The sequence below is a fragment of the Crotalus tigris genome, unplaced genomic scaffold (assembly GCF_016545835.1).
Source record: "Crotalus tigris isolate CLP2741 ecotype Arizona unplaced genomic scaffold, ASM1654583v1 scf7180000024437.13266115, whole genome shotgun sequence".
Lineage (NCBI taxonomy): Eukaryota > Metazoa > Chordata > Lepidosauria > Squamata > Viperidae > Crotalus > Crotalus tigris.
Window position 1 is genome coordinate 1,350,527 of NW_024100606.1, and position 17,297 is coordinate 1,367,823.

The 17,297-nt window shown below is 37.6% G+C and overlaps 1 protein-coding gene across 1 annotated transcript in view; it reads right to left on the minus strand.

Moving 5' to 3' along the window:
* Positions 1-3,283: 3,283 nt before the first annotated feature.
* ITGB3 (integrin subunit beta 3) overlaps positions 3,284-17,297 on the minus strand; it is a 96,744-nt gene continuing 82,730 nt past the window's right edge. The window contains exons 12-15 of the mRNA XM_039331457.1: positions 12,136-12,236; positions 8,652-8,771; positions 6,370-6,536; positions 3,284-5,787 (exon numbers count right to left, since the gene is read on the minus strand). Of these exons, the coding sequence (XP_039187391.1) occupies positions 5,719-5,787; positions 6,370-6,536; positions 8,652-8,771; positions 12,136-12,236 (457 nt within the window). The 3' untranslated portion in view covers positions 3,284-5,718. The remainder of the gene's footprint in view (positions 5,788-6,369; positions 6,537-8,651; positions 8,772-12,135; positions 12,237-17,297) is intronic.

Below are 17,297 nucleotides of genomic sequence, written 5' to 3' on the forward strand. Positions count from 1 at the left end.
AGTGTCACATGGATGTACGAATAACTGTAACATAGCATTTAAAAGACTTGGGCCAGAAAACAAAATATCTCTGCAGCTGTGATTTGAATCTCCTCCTACAAACTCCCCTTCCCCATCTCTAGTGCAATTATGCAGCAGAAAACAGTAGCTTAGCTTTCGCTAATTTAGGACTTACATATATGCTAAGACTTCGACACTCATCATTCTCAACTAACAAATCTAGGAAGGATATAGGTTCCAACTTACATGAGGTCAGTAGGTTGGAGAAACTCTGCATATCAGTATATAGTGGGATGCTCTATGTACATCAATTCTTCAATTATAATATTCATTTAAGTGCCCAAAATAAAACTACGTGGTTATTTTCTGTAATGATCCAACTGAGGCCTGGGTTTCCCCTTTTTCATCTCCAACTCAAAGGCAAGGATCTGGGCATCCAAACTTATAGAACAACCATAATGTTATATTTGGAGTCCATTTATTGCCATGCATGTATACAGTATGCCCCACCCACTTATATTTTTGTTTAATATTGATCATGCAATGTACCTTTTATATCCTGAATCTGATCTTTAAATAAGTTCTTTAGCACTCACTTTTCCATTGCATTTTCATGCTACTCAGATTGCTGCACTTCCAATTGTTCTTAGGTTTTCCATTTTATAGACATAGGTCATTGCCCTTTACCATACAACTATGGTGTTGAAAACACTGCTCTAAGTTTGACGTTTCCCTTGTGCTGTGGTAGCTACCTATATTTCTGCTGTAGTCCTAAAAAGGGCCTCTAGATGTCACTGTCCACCCAGCACTAGATGTTTAAAAATCTATCTGGCTTCAGCTAAGGGCCTCAAGCTAATAGTGCTTGCTAAAAGAAGGCATCTGAAATGTTAATGAAAAAAAGGGGCACATGTAAGTTTCATGCTGATCTTTAGTCACTTTATGACTGCCGTGGAGAACATGAGTTGTGTGTTCTGTGGAAGTGGAAGTGGGGCATTTATTTCCTTTGATAGCTATCAGTTCAGATTTCTTTCTAGGTTTATATTACAGTACAGGGAAGTCATAGGGAAGACAAAGAAGTACATATAAAAATTGATGATATATTCCTGCCACCTTTAATCATTGTGCTGAAAGAAATGATTGATCAGAGCATCATATCAAGGAGAGAAGGAAAAAATAAAATGTATTTATAAAATTCCTTCTCCTAGACAGCTGTAACATGCAAAAGATTGCCTTCTCTTTCTGTAGCTGGCTGACTCTTCCATGTAAACAATAATACGGGATTACTTTCTAATTTCAGCTAGGGGGGTCTCACTATTTCATGTAACAAATTTTGTAAATATATGCCATAAATAAATTTTCCAGTATAAAAAAAATGCTGAATGTTTCTACTAAATAAGCCCACGTTTTAGTATTATAAGAAGGGAAAAAATTTCATTATTTCTACAAAAAACATTGATATGTGACATATATGGATTCAGGCTTTATTTCTCATTTTCCTCTAATACAGGCAAAGCAGTCAATGTTCTAGAGCAGCGGTTCTCAACATATGGGTCGCGACCCCATTTGGGGTCGATCGACCATTTCACGGGGGTCGCCAACCAAGGCTGTCCGCCTTTTTTCCCCTTTTCCGGTGGGTGCCTTACCTCCCTTGGGCTGGGCCAGCTGGTGGCCCAGCCGGTGGTCGGCCTGCTCCTTCTCGGCCGGCGCAGGGGGCAGCACCACGCATGCGCGGCGCTCCCAGGCAGGGAAAGTCCTTGACTTATGACCGGTTGGGTAGTCCTTGACTTATGACCGATTTAGTCCTCAACGTACGACCAGTTTAGTCCTCGACTTACGACCGGTTGGGGGTCGCAGCATTAAAAAGGTTGAGAACCACTGTTCTAGAGCAAAGGTCTTCAAACTTAGCAACTTTAAGACCTGTGGACTTCAAGTCCCAGAATTTCACAGCCAGCCACACTGCCTGAACAATTCTGGGAATTGAAGTCCACAAGTCTTAAAGTTGCCAAGTTTGGAGACCCCTGTTCTAGAGAGATAATAGAGGGGAAGAAGGCTAAATTGAAGCTCAATCCACACAAGGCAGAGATATTGCCTATGTGTGGCTCATCAGTTCAACTCAGTAGTGTCCACTCTATTCTGGAAGGGGGTACATATGGGATGCTAACACAAAATTAGCACCAGAAAATTAAGAGGCCTTGTTGAATGCTTAAGCTGACCTTACTCTGACAGAGGTATCTTATAGCCATTATTCATGCTCTGGTAAAGAAATTTAGAACTCATCTTGGGAAAAATCTGAGGTGGTGGAGAGGGAATGGGGGAAGGTATAAGATGTTAACATATGCTTGAACAAGTCCAGAGGTAGAAGGAAGCCTGCGGGACAAACTAATCCCATCATGATTTTTGTTGTTGTTAGCACAAGATGGAATATAAAGAAAATGAAAAAGTTTTTTCAAGATTGATGTCTGCACTTCGAAATAGATCAGATCACAGGAATTCCAGAAATACTGCCTTGTTTTTGTAGATTATGAGAGAATCTTGAAAGCCTGTTCAATTTTCTCTGTCACATTTTTATAATGAACAAAAGCAAGGTATATTTAGATTTTGTTTCTCATGCTTCCTTCAGTCCCTCTTTAACAGCTGACTCCCTATTGCACCACGCCCATGGTTCTCACTCCATCCCCAAGGTCAGCCCCATGTTCCTTTACTGATAACCTCCCACCTGGATTACTGTAATGAATTAGAGAAATAGTTCCTTTGGAAAATGATTTGGAAAATTTAGATAGTTCACAATAGACCATTGGGGTTCACCAATCCAAGAGTATTCGGCCAACAGCCTACCAGACCAGTTTCAGGCCTAATTTAAAATAGGGGTACAGTCTATGACACACAAATGACTTGGGGACAGGTCACTCAAAGGAACATCTCTTCAGGTATTATCCTACTTTGACTCTGAAATGTTCAGCAGAGGCAATCATTCAATTTCCTCTTAAATGGTTACCAAAAAAAAGGGGGGGGGTCTTTTTGATGATGGCAGAACCAGGAACCTTAGAAGTAATTGACTACTGCTATTAATGATGATTTCATATTGAATGTGCTGTGCTATTTTCTGTGTTAGTGTTTGTATTATTTAATTCATTTCCCTCCATGATTTATATAGTTTTTATATTTTACCTGAACTAAAATAGAACTTCTATCATTTTACAATAAAGTAAAAGTAAATACTACAATGAAGTAAAAGCAAATACAATAAAAATAAAATTGAGAAAGATTAATTAAACAAGTCAAATACATTAGTGAGACTCTTTATTTATATGTGCCACAGGCACTCTTTTACTTATACAAAAGGCCACATTGGCCTTACTTTTAACCAACATTATTCAAAATAATTCTGCCCTTCATTATGATCTCAGTTCAGGAAAGAGTAGCCTCACTTCTTGGCCTCTTCCCCCCCCCTTTTTTTAACCAACATAGTTAGGATTCAACAATTTTGGAAATGAAAATACATTGACTTTGGGATAAGGGAACTAGAAGAATGACTGGGGAAAATAATAAAAGGAATACCTCAAAGTTGGTTCAGTGCAAATCACCATTCCAGAGAAAATCTTAAGAAAAAAAAATCTTTTTACGAAAATCTTTCTAGTATTTCTAGTAACATTTGTTTTCAACACTTATTAGTAGGAGAATGAAATATCATTTTCTTAATTACGGAAGCAGCTATTTCTAATGGAAAGGTGCTACTCTTCAGCAGAGAGATCTATAGATGCCACATATATCTATAGGAAGTGTTAGAGCAGTGAAGGTGCTAATGCAGTTGCAGAAAACAAAAGAGAAAGGAAAGGCATGTATTATATTATTCTGCTCCCAAGTTTAGATATGGCAATTAAGTCTCTAGATGGAAAAAGCCACAGGATGGAAAGAACTGTTGAAAGTCAGATATGACAATTCTTCATCCTGCCAAACATCTTCCATTCTTTACCTACATTAGAGACTATGATACAAAAGATCTCAAGAATTTAATCAGGTTGTTTCAGCAAGTCCCCCCTGCTTCAGAAAACTTGAGGGAGAGTTTTCTGGTCATATAGGACAGTCACCTAGATGAGCATTGATTCCCTGAGTGAAAAGCAGGACCTGAGAAGAACCTATCCCAAAGTTTTGGGTGAAGCATTGTTAAGCAAGTGGCAAATCCTACCTATTATGTCATTTACTGATAAGGAGATTTCTGGGTTTACATGGTGAATGATATGAATTTATGTAGTTACCTTGCACTGTACTTGTAGGCAGCAATGTTCAAAGGGCTCACTCTTGCTGGACAATAGATTTCTAGACTGATATGCTGGGGATTAAACATGGGACTTCTGGTATGTAAAGCATATGTTCTATGGCTGACCTACATTTTCTTCTTCAACCTCCCCCAAGAAGATCAAGTATATACTCATGCACAGGTGCTGAAGTCCACATATTGCAGTAAGGATTTTAAAATTATGGTTTGTTGACCAGAAGCATAGGCTATAAGGTGTGAAAGGCCCTTTGGGCATCATCTAGTGCAACTCGTGCTATTTCTATAGAAAAGTTAAATGGCCAGAGGCCAGTTTATATACAATATCAATACAGTGAATGGATTTGTACATGATGCTAAGCCAATAACAAAAATTCTACACTAGAACTTGTTATCATGTGTAAACCTACCAAGATACAAATGTTATGTGAAATATTATCTAGAAGGAATATAATCTGAGCTAGAGGCCTAGAAATATGTGAAGTCAGCATACAAAAGAGATTAATGCTGAGTGCTTTTTTTCACTAGAGAAAGCAAATCATCTATACACTCTAGGAACTCTTTCCTTCTAAAAATTAAAAGCAAGGAATTTATTATATTATAATCTTGGGATAAATATAACAAAAAGAATAGTCTAAAAATATTGGAATTCTGATGTAGTATGTAAAATGTTGGATTTCAAAATGTATTTTTCTTTAAGCCTCCAATAGAACATGCCTTATTTCTGAATTCATTTGGAAGTTCAAGTTTGCAATTGCAATGACAGTAAAATAGAACTGGACAGGTTCCTAAGCCTCAGAATGAACTCCTTTCCTGTACTCCATTCCCCTAAGCTAACTTTATTAGGAGCAAGGATTTTTGAAGAAAGGATCTCCCTTGCTTCCTTGAACTATTCATGTTGGACAGCAGTGTGCAGCACACTGCTCCCTTGACCAACCCAACCAATGCCTTGTATGTTTGGAAAGTTAAAGGAAAGGGGCAGTAGCAGCAGCACCAGCAGCACCAGTAACCATCTGAAACTCTGCCTGGGTGAAGGACTTTGGGTTCAGCTTGTAATAGGCTTAGATAACATGAATCTTTCAAAGCTCCTCTACCCCAAATTTCACTAGTTCACATCTGAGTTAGATTATAAAGCTAAATAATTATGACTCCTTGTTCAGATAGAATCTTTTTTTAACCCTGGATTTATGCAGTGCTGTTCATACTGAAGAGCAAGTCCTGCTTTCTTCTTCGGTATATGTGTCCAGGCCATAGCCCTGGGCGAGCTGAGGTAAAAAAGAGAGTCTTGGAAGAATCACACTGCAGATATTTTCTTGTGACAGCAGAACAGTGAAGGCTCTTGAGCAATGGCTGTTTTTTTTTTGTTTGTTTGTTTAAATCTCTCACACCCGTAACAGAGACAGTTCTGTAAACATGAATGGAGAAGACCTTGGAAGACTGTAATCTCATGAATTCCCACGATATGTAATGTTGGTGAAGGTGGAAGTAGCTCCTTTGTACAGGGGATTGTTGGCCTAAAAGACAAAACAGAGTGTAAAAATATCGAGAAGAATAATTGTATCTGTTACTTAATAGATACATGGTGATGCATGTATACTTGGCAACTGATTTAACAGTTGCCAAGGCATCCTCAAAACTCAAAGTAGGATTCTTTAACAGGTGAGTGGATTCCAGGATTATTTAAGAAATTGCAGTAGGCATATAAGTCTATGATGAAATTGTATATCTCCTAGGAAGATATAGAAAAAGATATTTCTCCAGTGTGTGTGTGTGTGTGTGTGTGTTTTCATAATCATTTCTGCACAACCATTAACCCATAAAGCAAAGGAGAGGGCAGGAAAATGCCGATGAAATGACATTCAGGCATCAGGTTTTTTTTAATTAAGAACATACTATTGGGAGAATGCTAACAACACACTCTCAACAACACACATTATAAAACTGATATATATATTGTAATATGGATGATTCAGAGTCAACAATAGGTTGTTATGTCAGGGAAATAAAACAATAAGTCATTGCAACCTCCCCTCCTCTTAGGATGAAGCAAAATATTTGCTCTTTCTGTCCCCTCACACCATTATAATATTTCTTACCGTGTCCCATCTAGCCCTGGCTCGCTCTTCTTCAAATTTGGCAAATTCTCGTCGGTCATGGATGGTAATAAGCAGTTTCCAGATGAGCAAAGCAGCCAAGCCAATAAGTAAGATGGCTCCAGTTACTGAAAGGAGAACTACCAAGACATCAGGTCCCTTGGGACAATCTGTAGAAAACATCATAAAACAGAACTGCAAAGTTATAAATTACCACTCCAACCATTAAATTCTTAACTTTTGCTGCTGTTGTTGTTGTTAGTTGCAATGTTGTGTCCGACCCCTTGTGACCCCATGGGCAATGTTCCTCCAGGTCTTCCTGTCCTCTACCATCTTCTGGAGTCCATTTAAAAAGACATTCATCCATGCATTTGATCAAGCTGCTTTGCCAAAGGAAATCTCTACTAAGGGGCAGCAATCAAAGATTACTGTTTGATTTAGGAGCATACAGTATAACTAGTCAGAAACAACCAGAAGAGTTATTTTGCAAGCATCTTTTTGCAGCACTTGTTCTCTAATTTGTGCCATGAATACCTGACACATAATTGTTATGGTGGAAAGATGGATGTTTCGTAGCAAGAATGAATCATTTATAAAAATTCTTTGTGTTCAGCTTACATGTCAGACCTTCCTTCATGCTAAGTGGCGACTAATAGGAATAATAGCTGCACAATTATTCAGGAGGTAGCCACTATAAGATGTACAATTTAAGTACATTAGTTTTAAAATCTTTTTTCCCCAAAAATGTTATTCTAGAGCCATCTGCTCTTCAGCCTAAAGGGACCATTATAGAGTAGTTTGACAAAAGAAAGCATATCTTTGATCCGATCCTCAAAACATAGTTGGAGAAAACTTCCAATTTTGATAATAGCAAACTCCTTCTGACAGCCAAGTCAATAAAACAATAGAAAAAAAATATGTCCAAGATGATAGCAGCACATAGTTCCTGTGAGAATTTAAAGCGGAGTTGGGAAAAATCATACACTTTCAATGACCCAGGAAGGTTGCAGGTCCCAACAATTTGCATCCTGTCAAACAAGTTTTGACAGATCAATTTCTTCCATCATTTCATTTCCAGATTTTTTTCTAGTTGCTGAAATATCTCCTATTCTCCTAATTACATCATTCTTTTTAATATTCGCTTAAGGAGAAGAGAGGGATTAAAGGCTCTAGGCTGTGATAGGAAGCGTGGCAGCTTTTATGGTTTCCCATGAGGTATTAGCTGGATTCAAATTGCTGTCCAAGGAGGTCTGGCTAAGCTCCTTCAAAATCTGCCCCGAGACTCCATTGTTGTCAACCTTTTAAGTGCAGTCTGAGTCATCGGCCAAGTTAACACCCTGTGGTGAGGGTATATCATTTATTGCATGCTTCTGGCAACTAATGAGAGCTTTATTACCCTCTTTGGGTTTAGAACACTCTCTTTGAAGGTTTCTAGTGCCCCTTCATGCTGGCAAGCACGCAGAAAGAAATATTGCCTTATTGGGGTTTATGGCATAGTCAGTGTCTTGTGGTCTTGTTTGCTCATCTCTCAGCAAGTAGAGACAGGACTCGCATTTAGTCACTTAAGTCAAATATCAAAGCAGACAAATCCAGCAGCCTGCTTAAATCCATGAATGACAGATAATATTTTTAATGCTGAACTGAAAGTTGCCAGATTGAATCACTGCTCTTTAGTCAGAACTATATTCACTAATATAGTGAACTAAAAAATGTTGCAATAAGAAATACAGAATCCTGCCATCTTTATGAATTATTTAAATCAGACGTACTGCTTAGGTAAATTTTGTTTTAAACATCCAATAATTAAGGTTTTTTTCAGTATGAGTTCAGGTTGAGGAATGCCATTAACTTACCTTGACGTCCTAGACTAAGGAGAAATATTTTTTCCCAAAAAATTCTAGCAATGATCTCTTTCTGAATTGATTGGCTACAGTTAAGAATGATTGGTTCTGTCTCTTCCTAATCCTTTTATTCTGCATATATTAATTCATGAACCATTCCTATATTGCTCTCATATGATTATGTACTTTGCCAAAAAAATAATTGAAACATGAAAAGCAAAGTATTTCATCCCATGTCTCAGAATCTGGGTTTTTCCATAACCATATACTGTTCTCAAATAAGGTACCTCTAAATATGAATTTAAGAAACTCACCTTGTCACTATAATTATGATCATCTCTCATACATTCCAAATTAATATGGAACACCTAGCATTTTTTATCCTGCAAAGTATCAACTGGTCATCCAAAATGAAGACTTATTTTAGTGGCCCTTGACCCTTACCTGGTTCCTCAATAACATAGAGGATAGATTTGCCACTGGAGTCCTCATAATATTGGAAGTACACTACACAATCATCCTCATCCTTGTATGTACAGTTCACAGCATCTTTCCCCTTGTCTCCTGCACAAGAGGACAAAGGAAAGAACATTAGTTCCCTGACACTATTCAAGAAATTGTTAGCATTTAGAGATGTCACTAGGGATGTTAAAAAACAGGGTGACTCTGACAAATCTCACCACCTATGTAAAGACTATTTTGTCAGACATGTGTCCATTATCATTGATCCATGTGGCACATCACATTTTGTATCTGCTACTCTCAAAAGAAGCGTGAAAATACAGAATAATTTTTTAAAATCCCTTCTCAAGTTGCAGATCTTCAGCCATCATTCACTTCTCCTGAGGCAATGGGCCCATTAGGATGCTTCACCCATAGGCCAATTAAATCCAATGCATTCCTGTGGGCTATTGGAACAGTTGACATGGTTGGTACTAACATCAGTGTTGCTACAAAATATGAAGCTGACTTAATAGGAACAGCCTGAATTTCTTCTTGTGTTCTGCAAAGCTAGGATAGCTTTCTGGTTTTCCAAAATGCAGACTAAAAATGAAAAAAGTTAAGAGTAGATCAAAATTCCCAGGAAATTATATTCATTCTATAGTCTACTTTCCAGTGACAATAATCGTGAATGCTTCACCAACATCCTTTCCTTCTTACACAGTAATATTTTCTAATAGCGTTTTCTCAATAATTCTGGCCTTACTCTGGGTAGATAGAGTAAGGCATTATTAAGAAACCTTCAATAAGTGGGCATTGACATATCTGAAGAAAAAAATTGTGCATGTCTGGCACAAGCAAAATATAACATCATTATTTATTTCATCCAAGAATATGTCCAGAACATAAACATTTCACCCTCTGTGGGGTTATTTATTTTATTCTTGGTTGCTACAGCACTGTGGCCTAATTCCTTACTTTTAAAACCTTTCTTGACTAATTACATGTAGCTGAAGGAGACTGATTGACTGCTTCCAGCAGGCAGTTAAAATGCCTGTAAATTTACTTCTTGAAACATCCTCCCTTTATTTTTATCAGCTAATGTGTACTGTTTTATTTTTAGTAAACTTATCAGGCATTTTCTTGTAGACTAGACCATTTATCTGGATCCATTACCAGTTGGTTTCAGGCTGGATTCTAGCATGGAAGTTGCTGGAATTGTCTTAATGAATAACCTTTTGTTGGAAGATAACAACAAATGTATTTGGATGGGTGCCAGTTCCATGTTCCAGCCTCCTATGCATTGCCCTGGTATTCAGTCATTGGGTTGTAGGTGGTTCTGGTTTCTGCTGCTGCTTTTTAATGCCAAGTCAGCCTGCAATAAAGCCTAACCCATTCACAACTTAATCACAGAAGGCAGCCAACTTTGTATGTTCTACAAAGATTTGTTTGTTGGACATGGGGAGCCTGGGTCTTCTCTGAAATGTGCCCACCTAGTTTTGGGTATGGCATCAGCCACTGGCACCTTTGAGGGGCAGACCAGACAGGAAACATACAGTCAGATGAGCTAATTGTATTTTATTGTAAAGCTATATTAACAGAATCTTGCAAGTCTGAAAGTACATTCCCCCCCCCCTCCCATGCTCACTGAGAGTGAATTCAGCTAAGCACAGAGAAAAGCCTTTATTGATAGCTTCAGGGCAATGGAAACAGTGAAACTTAGAATTTCTTCACCCTTATTGTTTCACATATTACTGGATAGTGACCAACTTATTGCTAGGGATGGAGGGAGTAGGAAGCACATGCAAAGCCATGAGGTCTATTCCAGACATTATTCAGATAAAGTTGTTCTGAGAGTCAGGCAGCCTATTAATCAATCAGATAAATAAATAACTTGGGGAGCCATCTCTCGCAGTCAACTTTGCCCATCTCATAAGGCTACATAGGGTTGGCATGCTCTGGTTCCCTCTCTGACCTAGGAGAGCATGCCTTCCCTGTTGTGGCATCTGATCTTTGGAATGAGCTTCACCCAGAGTTCTAATAGTAATGTGTCTTTTGGCCTTTGGTAGATCTGTAAAGACCTGTCTCTCCTATGCATTTGGGCCAGGATGGTAGATGAACCTGTTCTGTTACATGTGTGCATATTTTTACTGTGGGCCTCCATTAGGGGCTTACATTTTTTATTCTGTTGGTTTGGGACAGGTTATCATTGTATTTATTCTCTTTTTAAAAGAAATATCTTTTGTTTGTCACCCAGAGGTCACAAATTATGAGAAAGGCAGTTTTATAAATCTTTTGATTTTTTTTTTTAAATAATAACTCCTGTTGAGTCTGCTCAGTTTTCAGTGATCTCTGGTACTATATATTATGCTATCCTTCTGAATAAGTTTTAGAGGTGGGAACTGATGGAATAATGACTCTTAAACTAGCTATGAAGTCCAAAAATAAAAGACTATAAGATCATTTTAAAAATCCTTATTTCTGATGCAATTTAATATCTCTATGGGGAATTGATGTGACATTACTGTTCTATTTTTCCTTGATTATGAACAAGGAAGAAAGACATGCTGGTGAGAGTTTTCTAATATTAATAAAGAAAACAGTAGTTGCCAACTACTGGAAAATGCCCCTCCTTCATAAAAAAAGACAAACTTCTTCCTTTATTATGTAAAAAAGCAAAGGGAAACAGACCGAACTCTGCTTAGATAGTTTGTCTATTTATAGGTGTCTCATTTAAAAGAGAGTTCTTCTTGAATTCTTGTGTTAAAACCTTAATTGTCTATAATGATAAATTCTCTGAGATTAACTGCTTCCAGTCCAGATAAAACAGAAGCCTGGCACATGCATGGTTTATTGTTTGGGTAGATGGTACTGAATCTATGTTCAACACTACATATAATCCTCAGAATACAACCACAATTGGGATAAAACTTCCATTGTTAAGTGATGTAGTTTTTAAGTGAGTTCTCATGTGACCATGCCTGATTTTACAACTCTATTTTGCCATGGTGATTAAACAAATAATTTGGTTGTTAAGCAAATGTGCCTCCCTTCCCTCCATTGACTTTGCTTGTTGGAAGCTAGTTGGGAAGGTCCAAAATAGCAGTCATGTGATCTTGGGACACTGCAACCCCCATAAATACATGCCACTTGCCAAGTACCTGAATTGTGATCATGTTGTCATGAGAACACTGGGTCAGTTGTAAGCCCTAAGACTGGTCATAACTCACTTTTTCAGCATCATTGTAACTTTGAACAGTCACTAATCAAATGACTGTAAGTTGAGGACTACCTGTACCTCAAGCAGGCAATATTCACAGATTAGTCACTTGGCTGTCATTGGAGATCTAAATGTTCTCAGTGATAACTTAGCAAATGAATCATCTGGAAAGTTTCTAAGTCAGAACAGGGAGGAGGAGGAAGAGGAGTTTAGGAGAAAAAACAATTCTTGCAAAAAAAAAAAAATCCCACCATAACTCTTACATACCAAGTTCCTGAACCAATTCAATTTCATCCCGGCAATTGCGGTTGCAGGTGTTTTGATCTATCAGGATTCCTCTCTCAAACTTCTTGCATTCCACACATTCCCTGTGCAAAAGAAAGAGTCATGAGCAAGGAGACAGGGAGATATAGTGATTATTGCTGCCATGTCCCATCCCTATAAAACCAGGAATGTGATGTCTTCTCTCTAGCCTAGATTTACTCCTCCTCCTCTCACAACTCTATGATGTCTTACTCTGTTACCTGTTAGTTTCCTGGTTCCATTTTATTTTAATGAGGATGCACTCTTTATTTGAAGGGTGACCCAATCAAACCTGGTTAAAGAACTTTTCGAAAGAACACAAGAAATCTCTGTGTTACATTCTAATAGCATTTGCACAACAGTAGCCACATTTTCTCTCTTTCTCAGTATGGTTAGATGTAGTTATAGTACAGTTAAGGTATTACCTCTAAATGTGCATCATATATATAGTTCAAATTGTTATTGTTGTTGTTCCATGATTCCTAGGCTCTTGGTCAGAATTATTGAAAATAATCCAATTTAAAAATTGTGATATCTAATTCAACAGTAATAAAAATATAGAGTAGAGTTCCTGCCACACTTGACTTATTTGCCTCATTTTGGTGTTTTTTTCTGGTGAGGTAGCATCTATTTAGTTTTATCATTGCAAAATCTGGGAGAGAAGCAGTGTATTGAAATGAAGATGGGAAATACAAGCAATAGCCACATAAAGAATGGCTACCAAATTCAAAAAAGAATTACAGCACAGAAAGCTCAGAACCAGATGCTCTGAACCACTCAGAACAAAGGAACTGTTTCATTTAGAATGACAAATGAGTTGCAACTTTTTTATTCTTGAACAGTTTGCACTACTGGACTGGGATGGTGAAGATGCCAAATTTACCATGGTTATCCGAGAGGAATGCCTTGGCTTCCCATAGAGTCTATTAAATAATTGTATTAACTTTTAAATGTCCTGCTCTACCATTGAGGTTGTTTGTTTCCTAAGGAGATTGGCAGATAACTATATACTTTCTTTTACTGAAGCATGAAAACGGTGGAGATGACATATGAAATGGGAAATGATATCTTATCAGGTTGAGTTAAGATATGGGTTATAGTCATCCTCAAGGGAGGAGTAAAAAGAAGCAAAAGAAACAGATGAAAATCCACTCTCAAAATTCTTTCCCACTTTGAACAGGAACAATAATAAAAAATCTTCATGAATAGAGGCACTAAAAACTATGCTGACTCTAGTTGCAACTGCAACAAAAGCATTCTAAAAATTTTGTAGCAACAAGAAAAGAAATAAATAAGTGACAACATTCAATGATTATTAAAACTGTGAATCAGCATGCAGGATATGGCTTCCTATCAGTTAAAAAGAGCAGATAATATCCCAATGCAATCCAATGGAGATCTTGACATAGGGCAGACAGATATGGAGCAGGAAATAGAACAGAAAATAATGAGCATTCAGATTCATCCAGAGGATAAACAGACATTAAAAAAAAAAGAATACATGCCTACAAGTGGCCACAAGATAATGATTCTGATTCAGCAGCCATAATTAAGGGATGGGAAAACCAAGTAAGAATCAGGTGATGTGATCAGACCCCATTTCTCATACAATTTGACTGGTTATTCAGCCAGCTCAAGTCCTATGAAAGGCCAGTAGATATGATAGTAAGGCATTAAAGCAGTAATTATTTGGAGAACAGATCTGCATGCATGGAGCAATAAAGCCTAACAGACAATCCTAGCCAAAATGAGAATGAGCACAAGAGCACCAGGTTACCAGTGTGCCTACTGAAGTGCACTGCTGCAGCCACAGGTCCAGCAAACAAGCCAATGTCTGTTTAAATTACAACTGACACATGTAACATATGGATTTAAACTTTCTGAATTTAAACGTCCAGTCTAGAGATGCACTATGAAGATCTTATACTTACCATCAGGAAAGGTTCTGTATCATACAAGCAGCAACATTACTGAAATAAACTTTGATAATAATTTCATTTATGCAAACATCCCCCCCACACACACACTTTGATCAATAAAAGTAACAAAATCATGGACTGATGGAAGAGGGATGGGCTGCCACTGCTCACCTCTTCTCCTCTCCTCCCCCAGCCTCAGGAAGGCCCAGCTGCCTATCAAGCAAGGGAGAGGGGAAGGGAGAGGGACAAGGTTTCTATTTTAGAGCTTGAGAGTCTTGGCCACAGAATGAACAGACAGAATAAACAGATTGTTTAAACAGAATAAACAGAAACCAAAACGCCCGGGAATAAAAGTAAACTAGCCAGAAATAATCACCGTAGAAAAAGTGACTGAATAGTAAAGACTCTGATAGAGTAGAAATAGAAAATGGAAAAGATAAAAGTTAATTTGAACTCCGTACAGCTTTGTAGAGAGTGACAATAGGGATATGAAGAGTTTAAAACAGAAGAGTTTATAATCCAGAGCTGATTAGAAGATGGGCAAGAGGGAGAGGGGGAGGGAGAGGGGGAGAGAGAGAGAGAGAGAGAGAGAGAGAGCACTGTTTACTTCAGACAGTGATCCCTTTAAAAACCAGACAATTTGAACCATGGGAGTCAGGTTAATGATGAAATCTTTTATCAACTTTATATTTTTTTTCCAGCAGAAAGCAACAATTGTTCCTCCATGTGGACAAAGTAATTGCAGACTGTATTATTTCAGGACATTTCCAAAACTTCCTATCTTTCTTTGCTTTCAGCAGAACTTCCTGTTTCCATATGTAGCAAGACAGTGTAAGGATTACCAAACCAAAAAAAAAAAACCCAAACCACCAAAAAACCGTTTAACCTATTTAACCTAACATTGCTAGTCCACATTAATTTACTCTAAACTGTGTGTTGAGCAAAAACAGAAAAGCCAAAAAAAAAAAGCTTTTTGCCAGCTGTAATTATAGTGACCTCATATCATTCCCTCTCCCCAAAAATTAACGTTTTTTCTTTATTTTTATCATTTAACTTACATTGTAGAAACCACAATGCACATCCTTTCACACTCAGGTGAAAAATATAGAAATTGAGCTGTCTTTTAAAAATATTTATCTATACTGTCTGAGATTAGATACTTTATTACAATATGCATTTTATATATTTTTTCTTGGCTTTACTCCAGAATTTTCCTTTGTAAAGCATAATTATAAAGAAACAGTTTAAAATTTTGATTCTTTGAGATTTGCCCCCTTTTTGTTTTTTTTCCCCTTTATTTTTTGCCAAGAAAATATGGTCACCATAGCTTGTTATGCATGTGGAAAGAACACAAGAATAATGTTCTACCTGCTCAGAATCTTCTTCAGTAAAACAAAAAGCTATTTTAAAAAATTGCTTTACTGCTAGGAAAGAAATATTATGAAACACAATTGGCACAGAACTTTTTCAGACACTCAGATAAAATTACCAGGCCTATTTTAATACTTCACTATAGAAAATCTGAGTTATGGGTGACAAAGACAGTTTCACTGTTATATAGTCGTTTTACAGTGAGATGGGCGGCAAGCAATTTCAGTTAATTCTACAAGGAGGAGATATTGAGTTATGAATGTTCCTGGTAGGATTTAGACAACTTACCTGAGTGGCCACTAGTAATGTCATCACAGGCTAGGAATCTGATTAAGATTGTTAAGACATTGGAAGGCTCCTGGGATAAGATCTAACCCGATTTGAGCAGATAAAAAACAATTCAGAAAGTGCACTCCAATTTGTCCTTGCTGTTCACAAATATTGACATTCACAAGCATGGCCAGATTCCTGATGATTTGGAAATAGCAGTCATTGTTTTAAAAAGATCTGAGGGATGACCCTACAGATTTTATTCCCATTGGCCTGTCAAGTACAGGCAGTGAGCTTCATCCCAGGCACTCATACTTCAAATTTAGGGAGAGGTGTGAACACAATCTTTTAGCAGAACAGGTCAGTTTTAGGGCAAATTGATACACCATTAATCAGCAACTTGTTGTCCAATTTTTGACAAATATTCTACGAGCACCACCACAATTTCCTTAAATGCAGATTTTGGAGACAATGACAGGAATTCATTTTATTTGCTCAGTCACGTTATGGAAAAAGTTAAAAGTCTTCACAACTGGTCATCACTTGTTATTATGCATTTAACCTATTGCCTGGTTAAATTGCATTTAACCCTCATTATTGCCAAATTTAAAGGAAGAAGAAGAGGTACAGAATGAAAATAGTATTGCATCATTGCAATGCAAAGTCCGTGGGGTTTTTTTGCACACATGGTACCTAACTTTGAACATTGCTTTCCTCATTTTGACAAAAGCAGCAAGATCCTACAGATTCCATGTGTCAATACAGTATATCCTTGAAAATCAGATGCAATCTTCAAAGAGGTTTATCGACTGCCATTTTAACCTATAATGGTTATCCTAGGAAGGTACTTGATCTTATTAAATGCTGATATTACTAACGTGTGGATGCGTCAGTGTTCCTGATTCTGAAAAGGATTATTGCTAAAAGATCAGAAAGAAGTTTTCTGTGCTCACTTCAGCAGCACACACACTAAAACAAGAAACAGGCTTGTAACACACATCTCATCAGACAATGCAGAATATTTAGGACTTTGCAGCTATAGGACATGTGATAATTTGAATTTCAAGGAATTTTGCTGGCCATGCATCATTACTTATAACACTGCCACTGGATTTCTCCCTTCCTGAGTTTGAACTGTCAGTGGAGAGAGAAAAAAAGTGAAGAGGTTTTGACTCTATTGTGCATTCCCTGAGTCTGAATACCCAAACCATTAGTAGTTCTAAATATCCTGAGTTTCAGACCTGATGTTAGAGAAAAGCAGCATAACAGCTAAGATATAATACATCTGAAAGCTTGGGACTAGAACTTGAGGACAAACTTGTGCCAAACGTAAGGAAAATCTTTGATTTATGTGTGGCAACCCTTGGGGTCATCTTCTGAGGACGATAGGCCACATCACGGGCAGCCTCCTTACTGTTCTTTGCTGCTGAGGGGATCAAGATCATTTGGCCAGAAGCCCAAGGTTGGAAAATGTTTTTGAAATTTAGTTCAGAGAGCTAATCTTGAAATTAGGTCAAGAGTAGTCAGCTTTTGGGCCTGAATAAAGATCAATTACTTTCCTGCGGA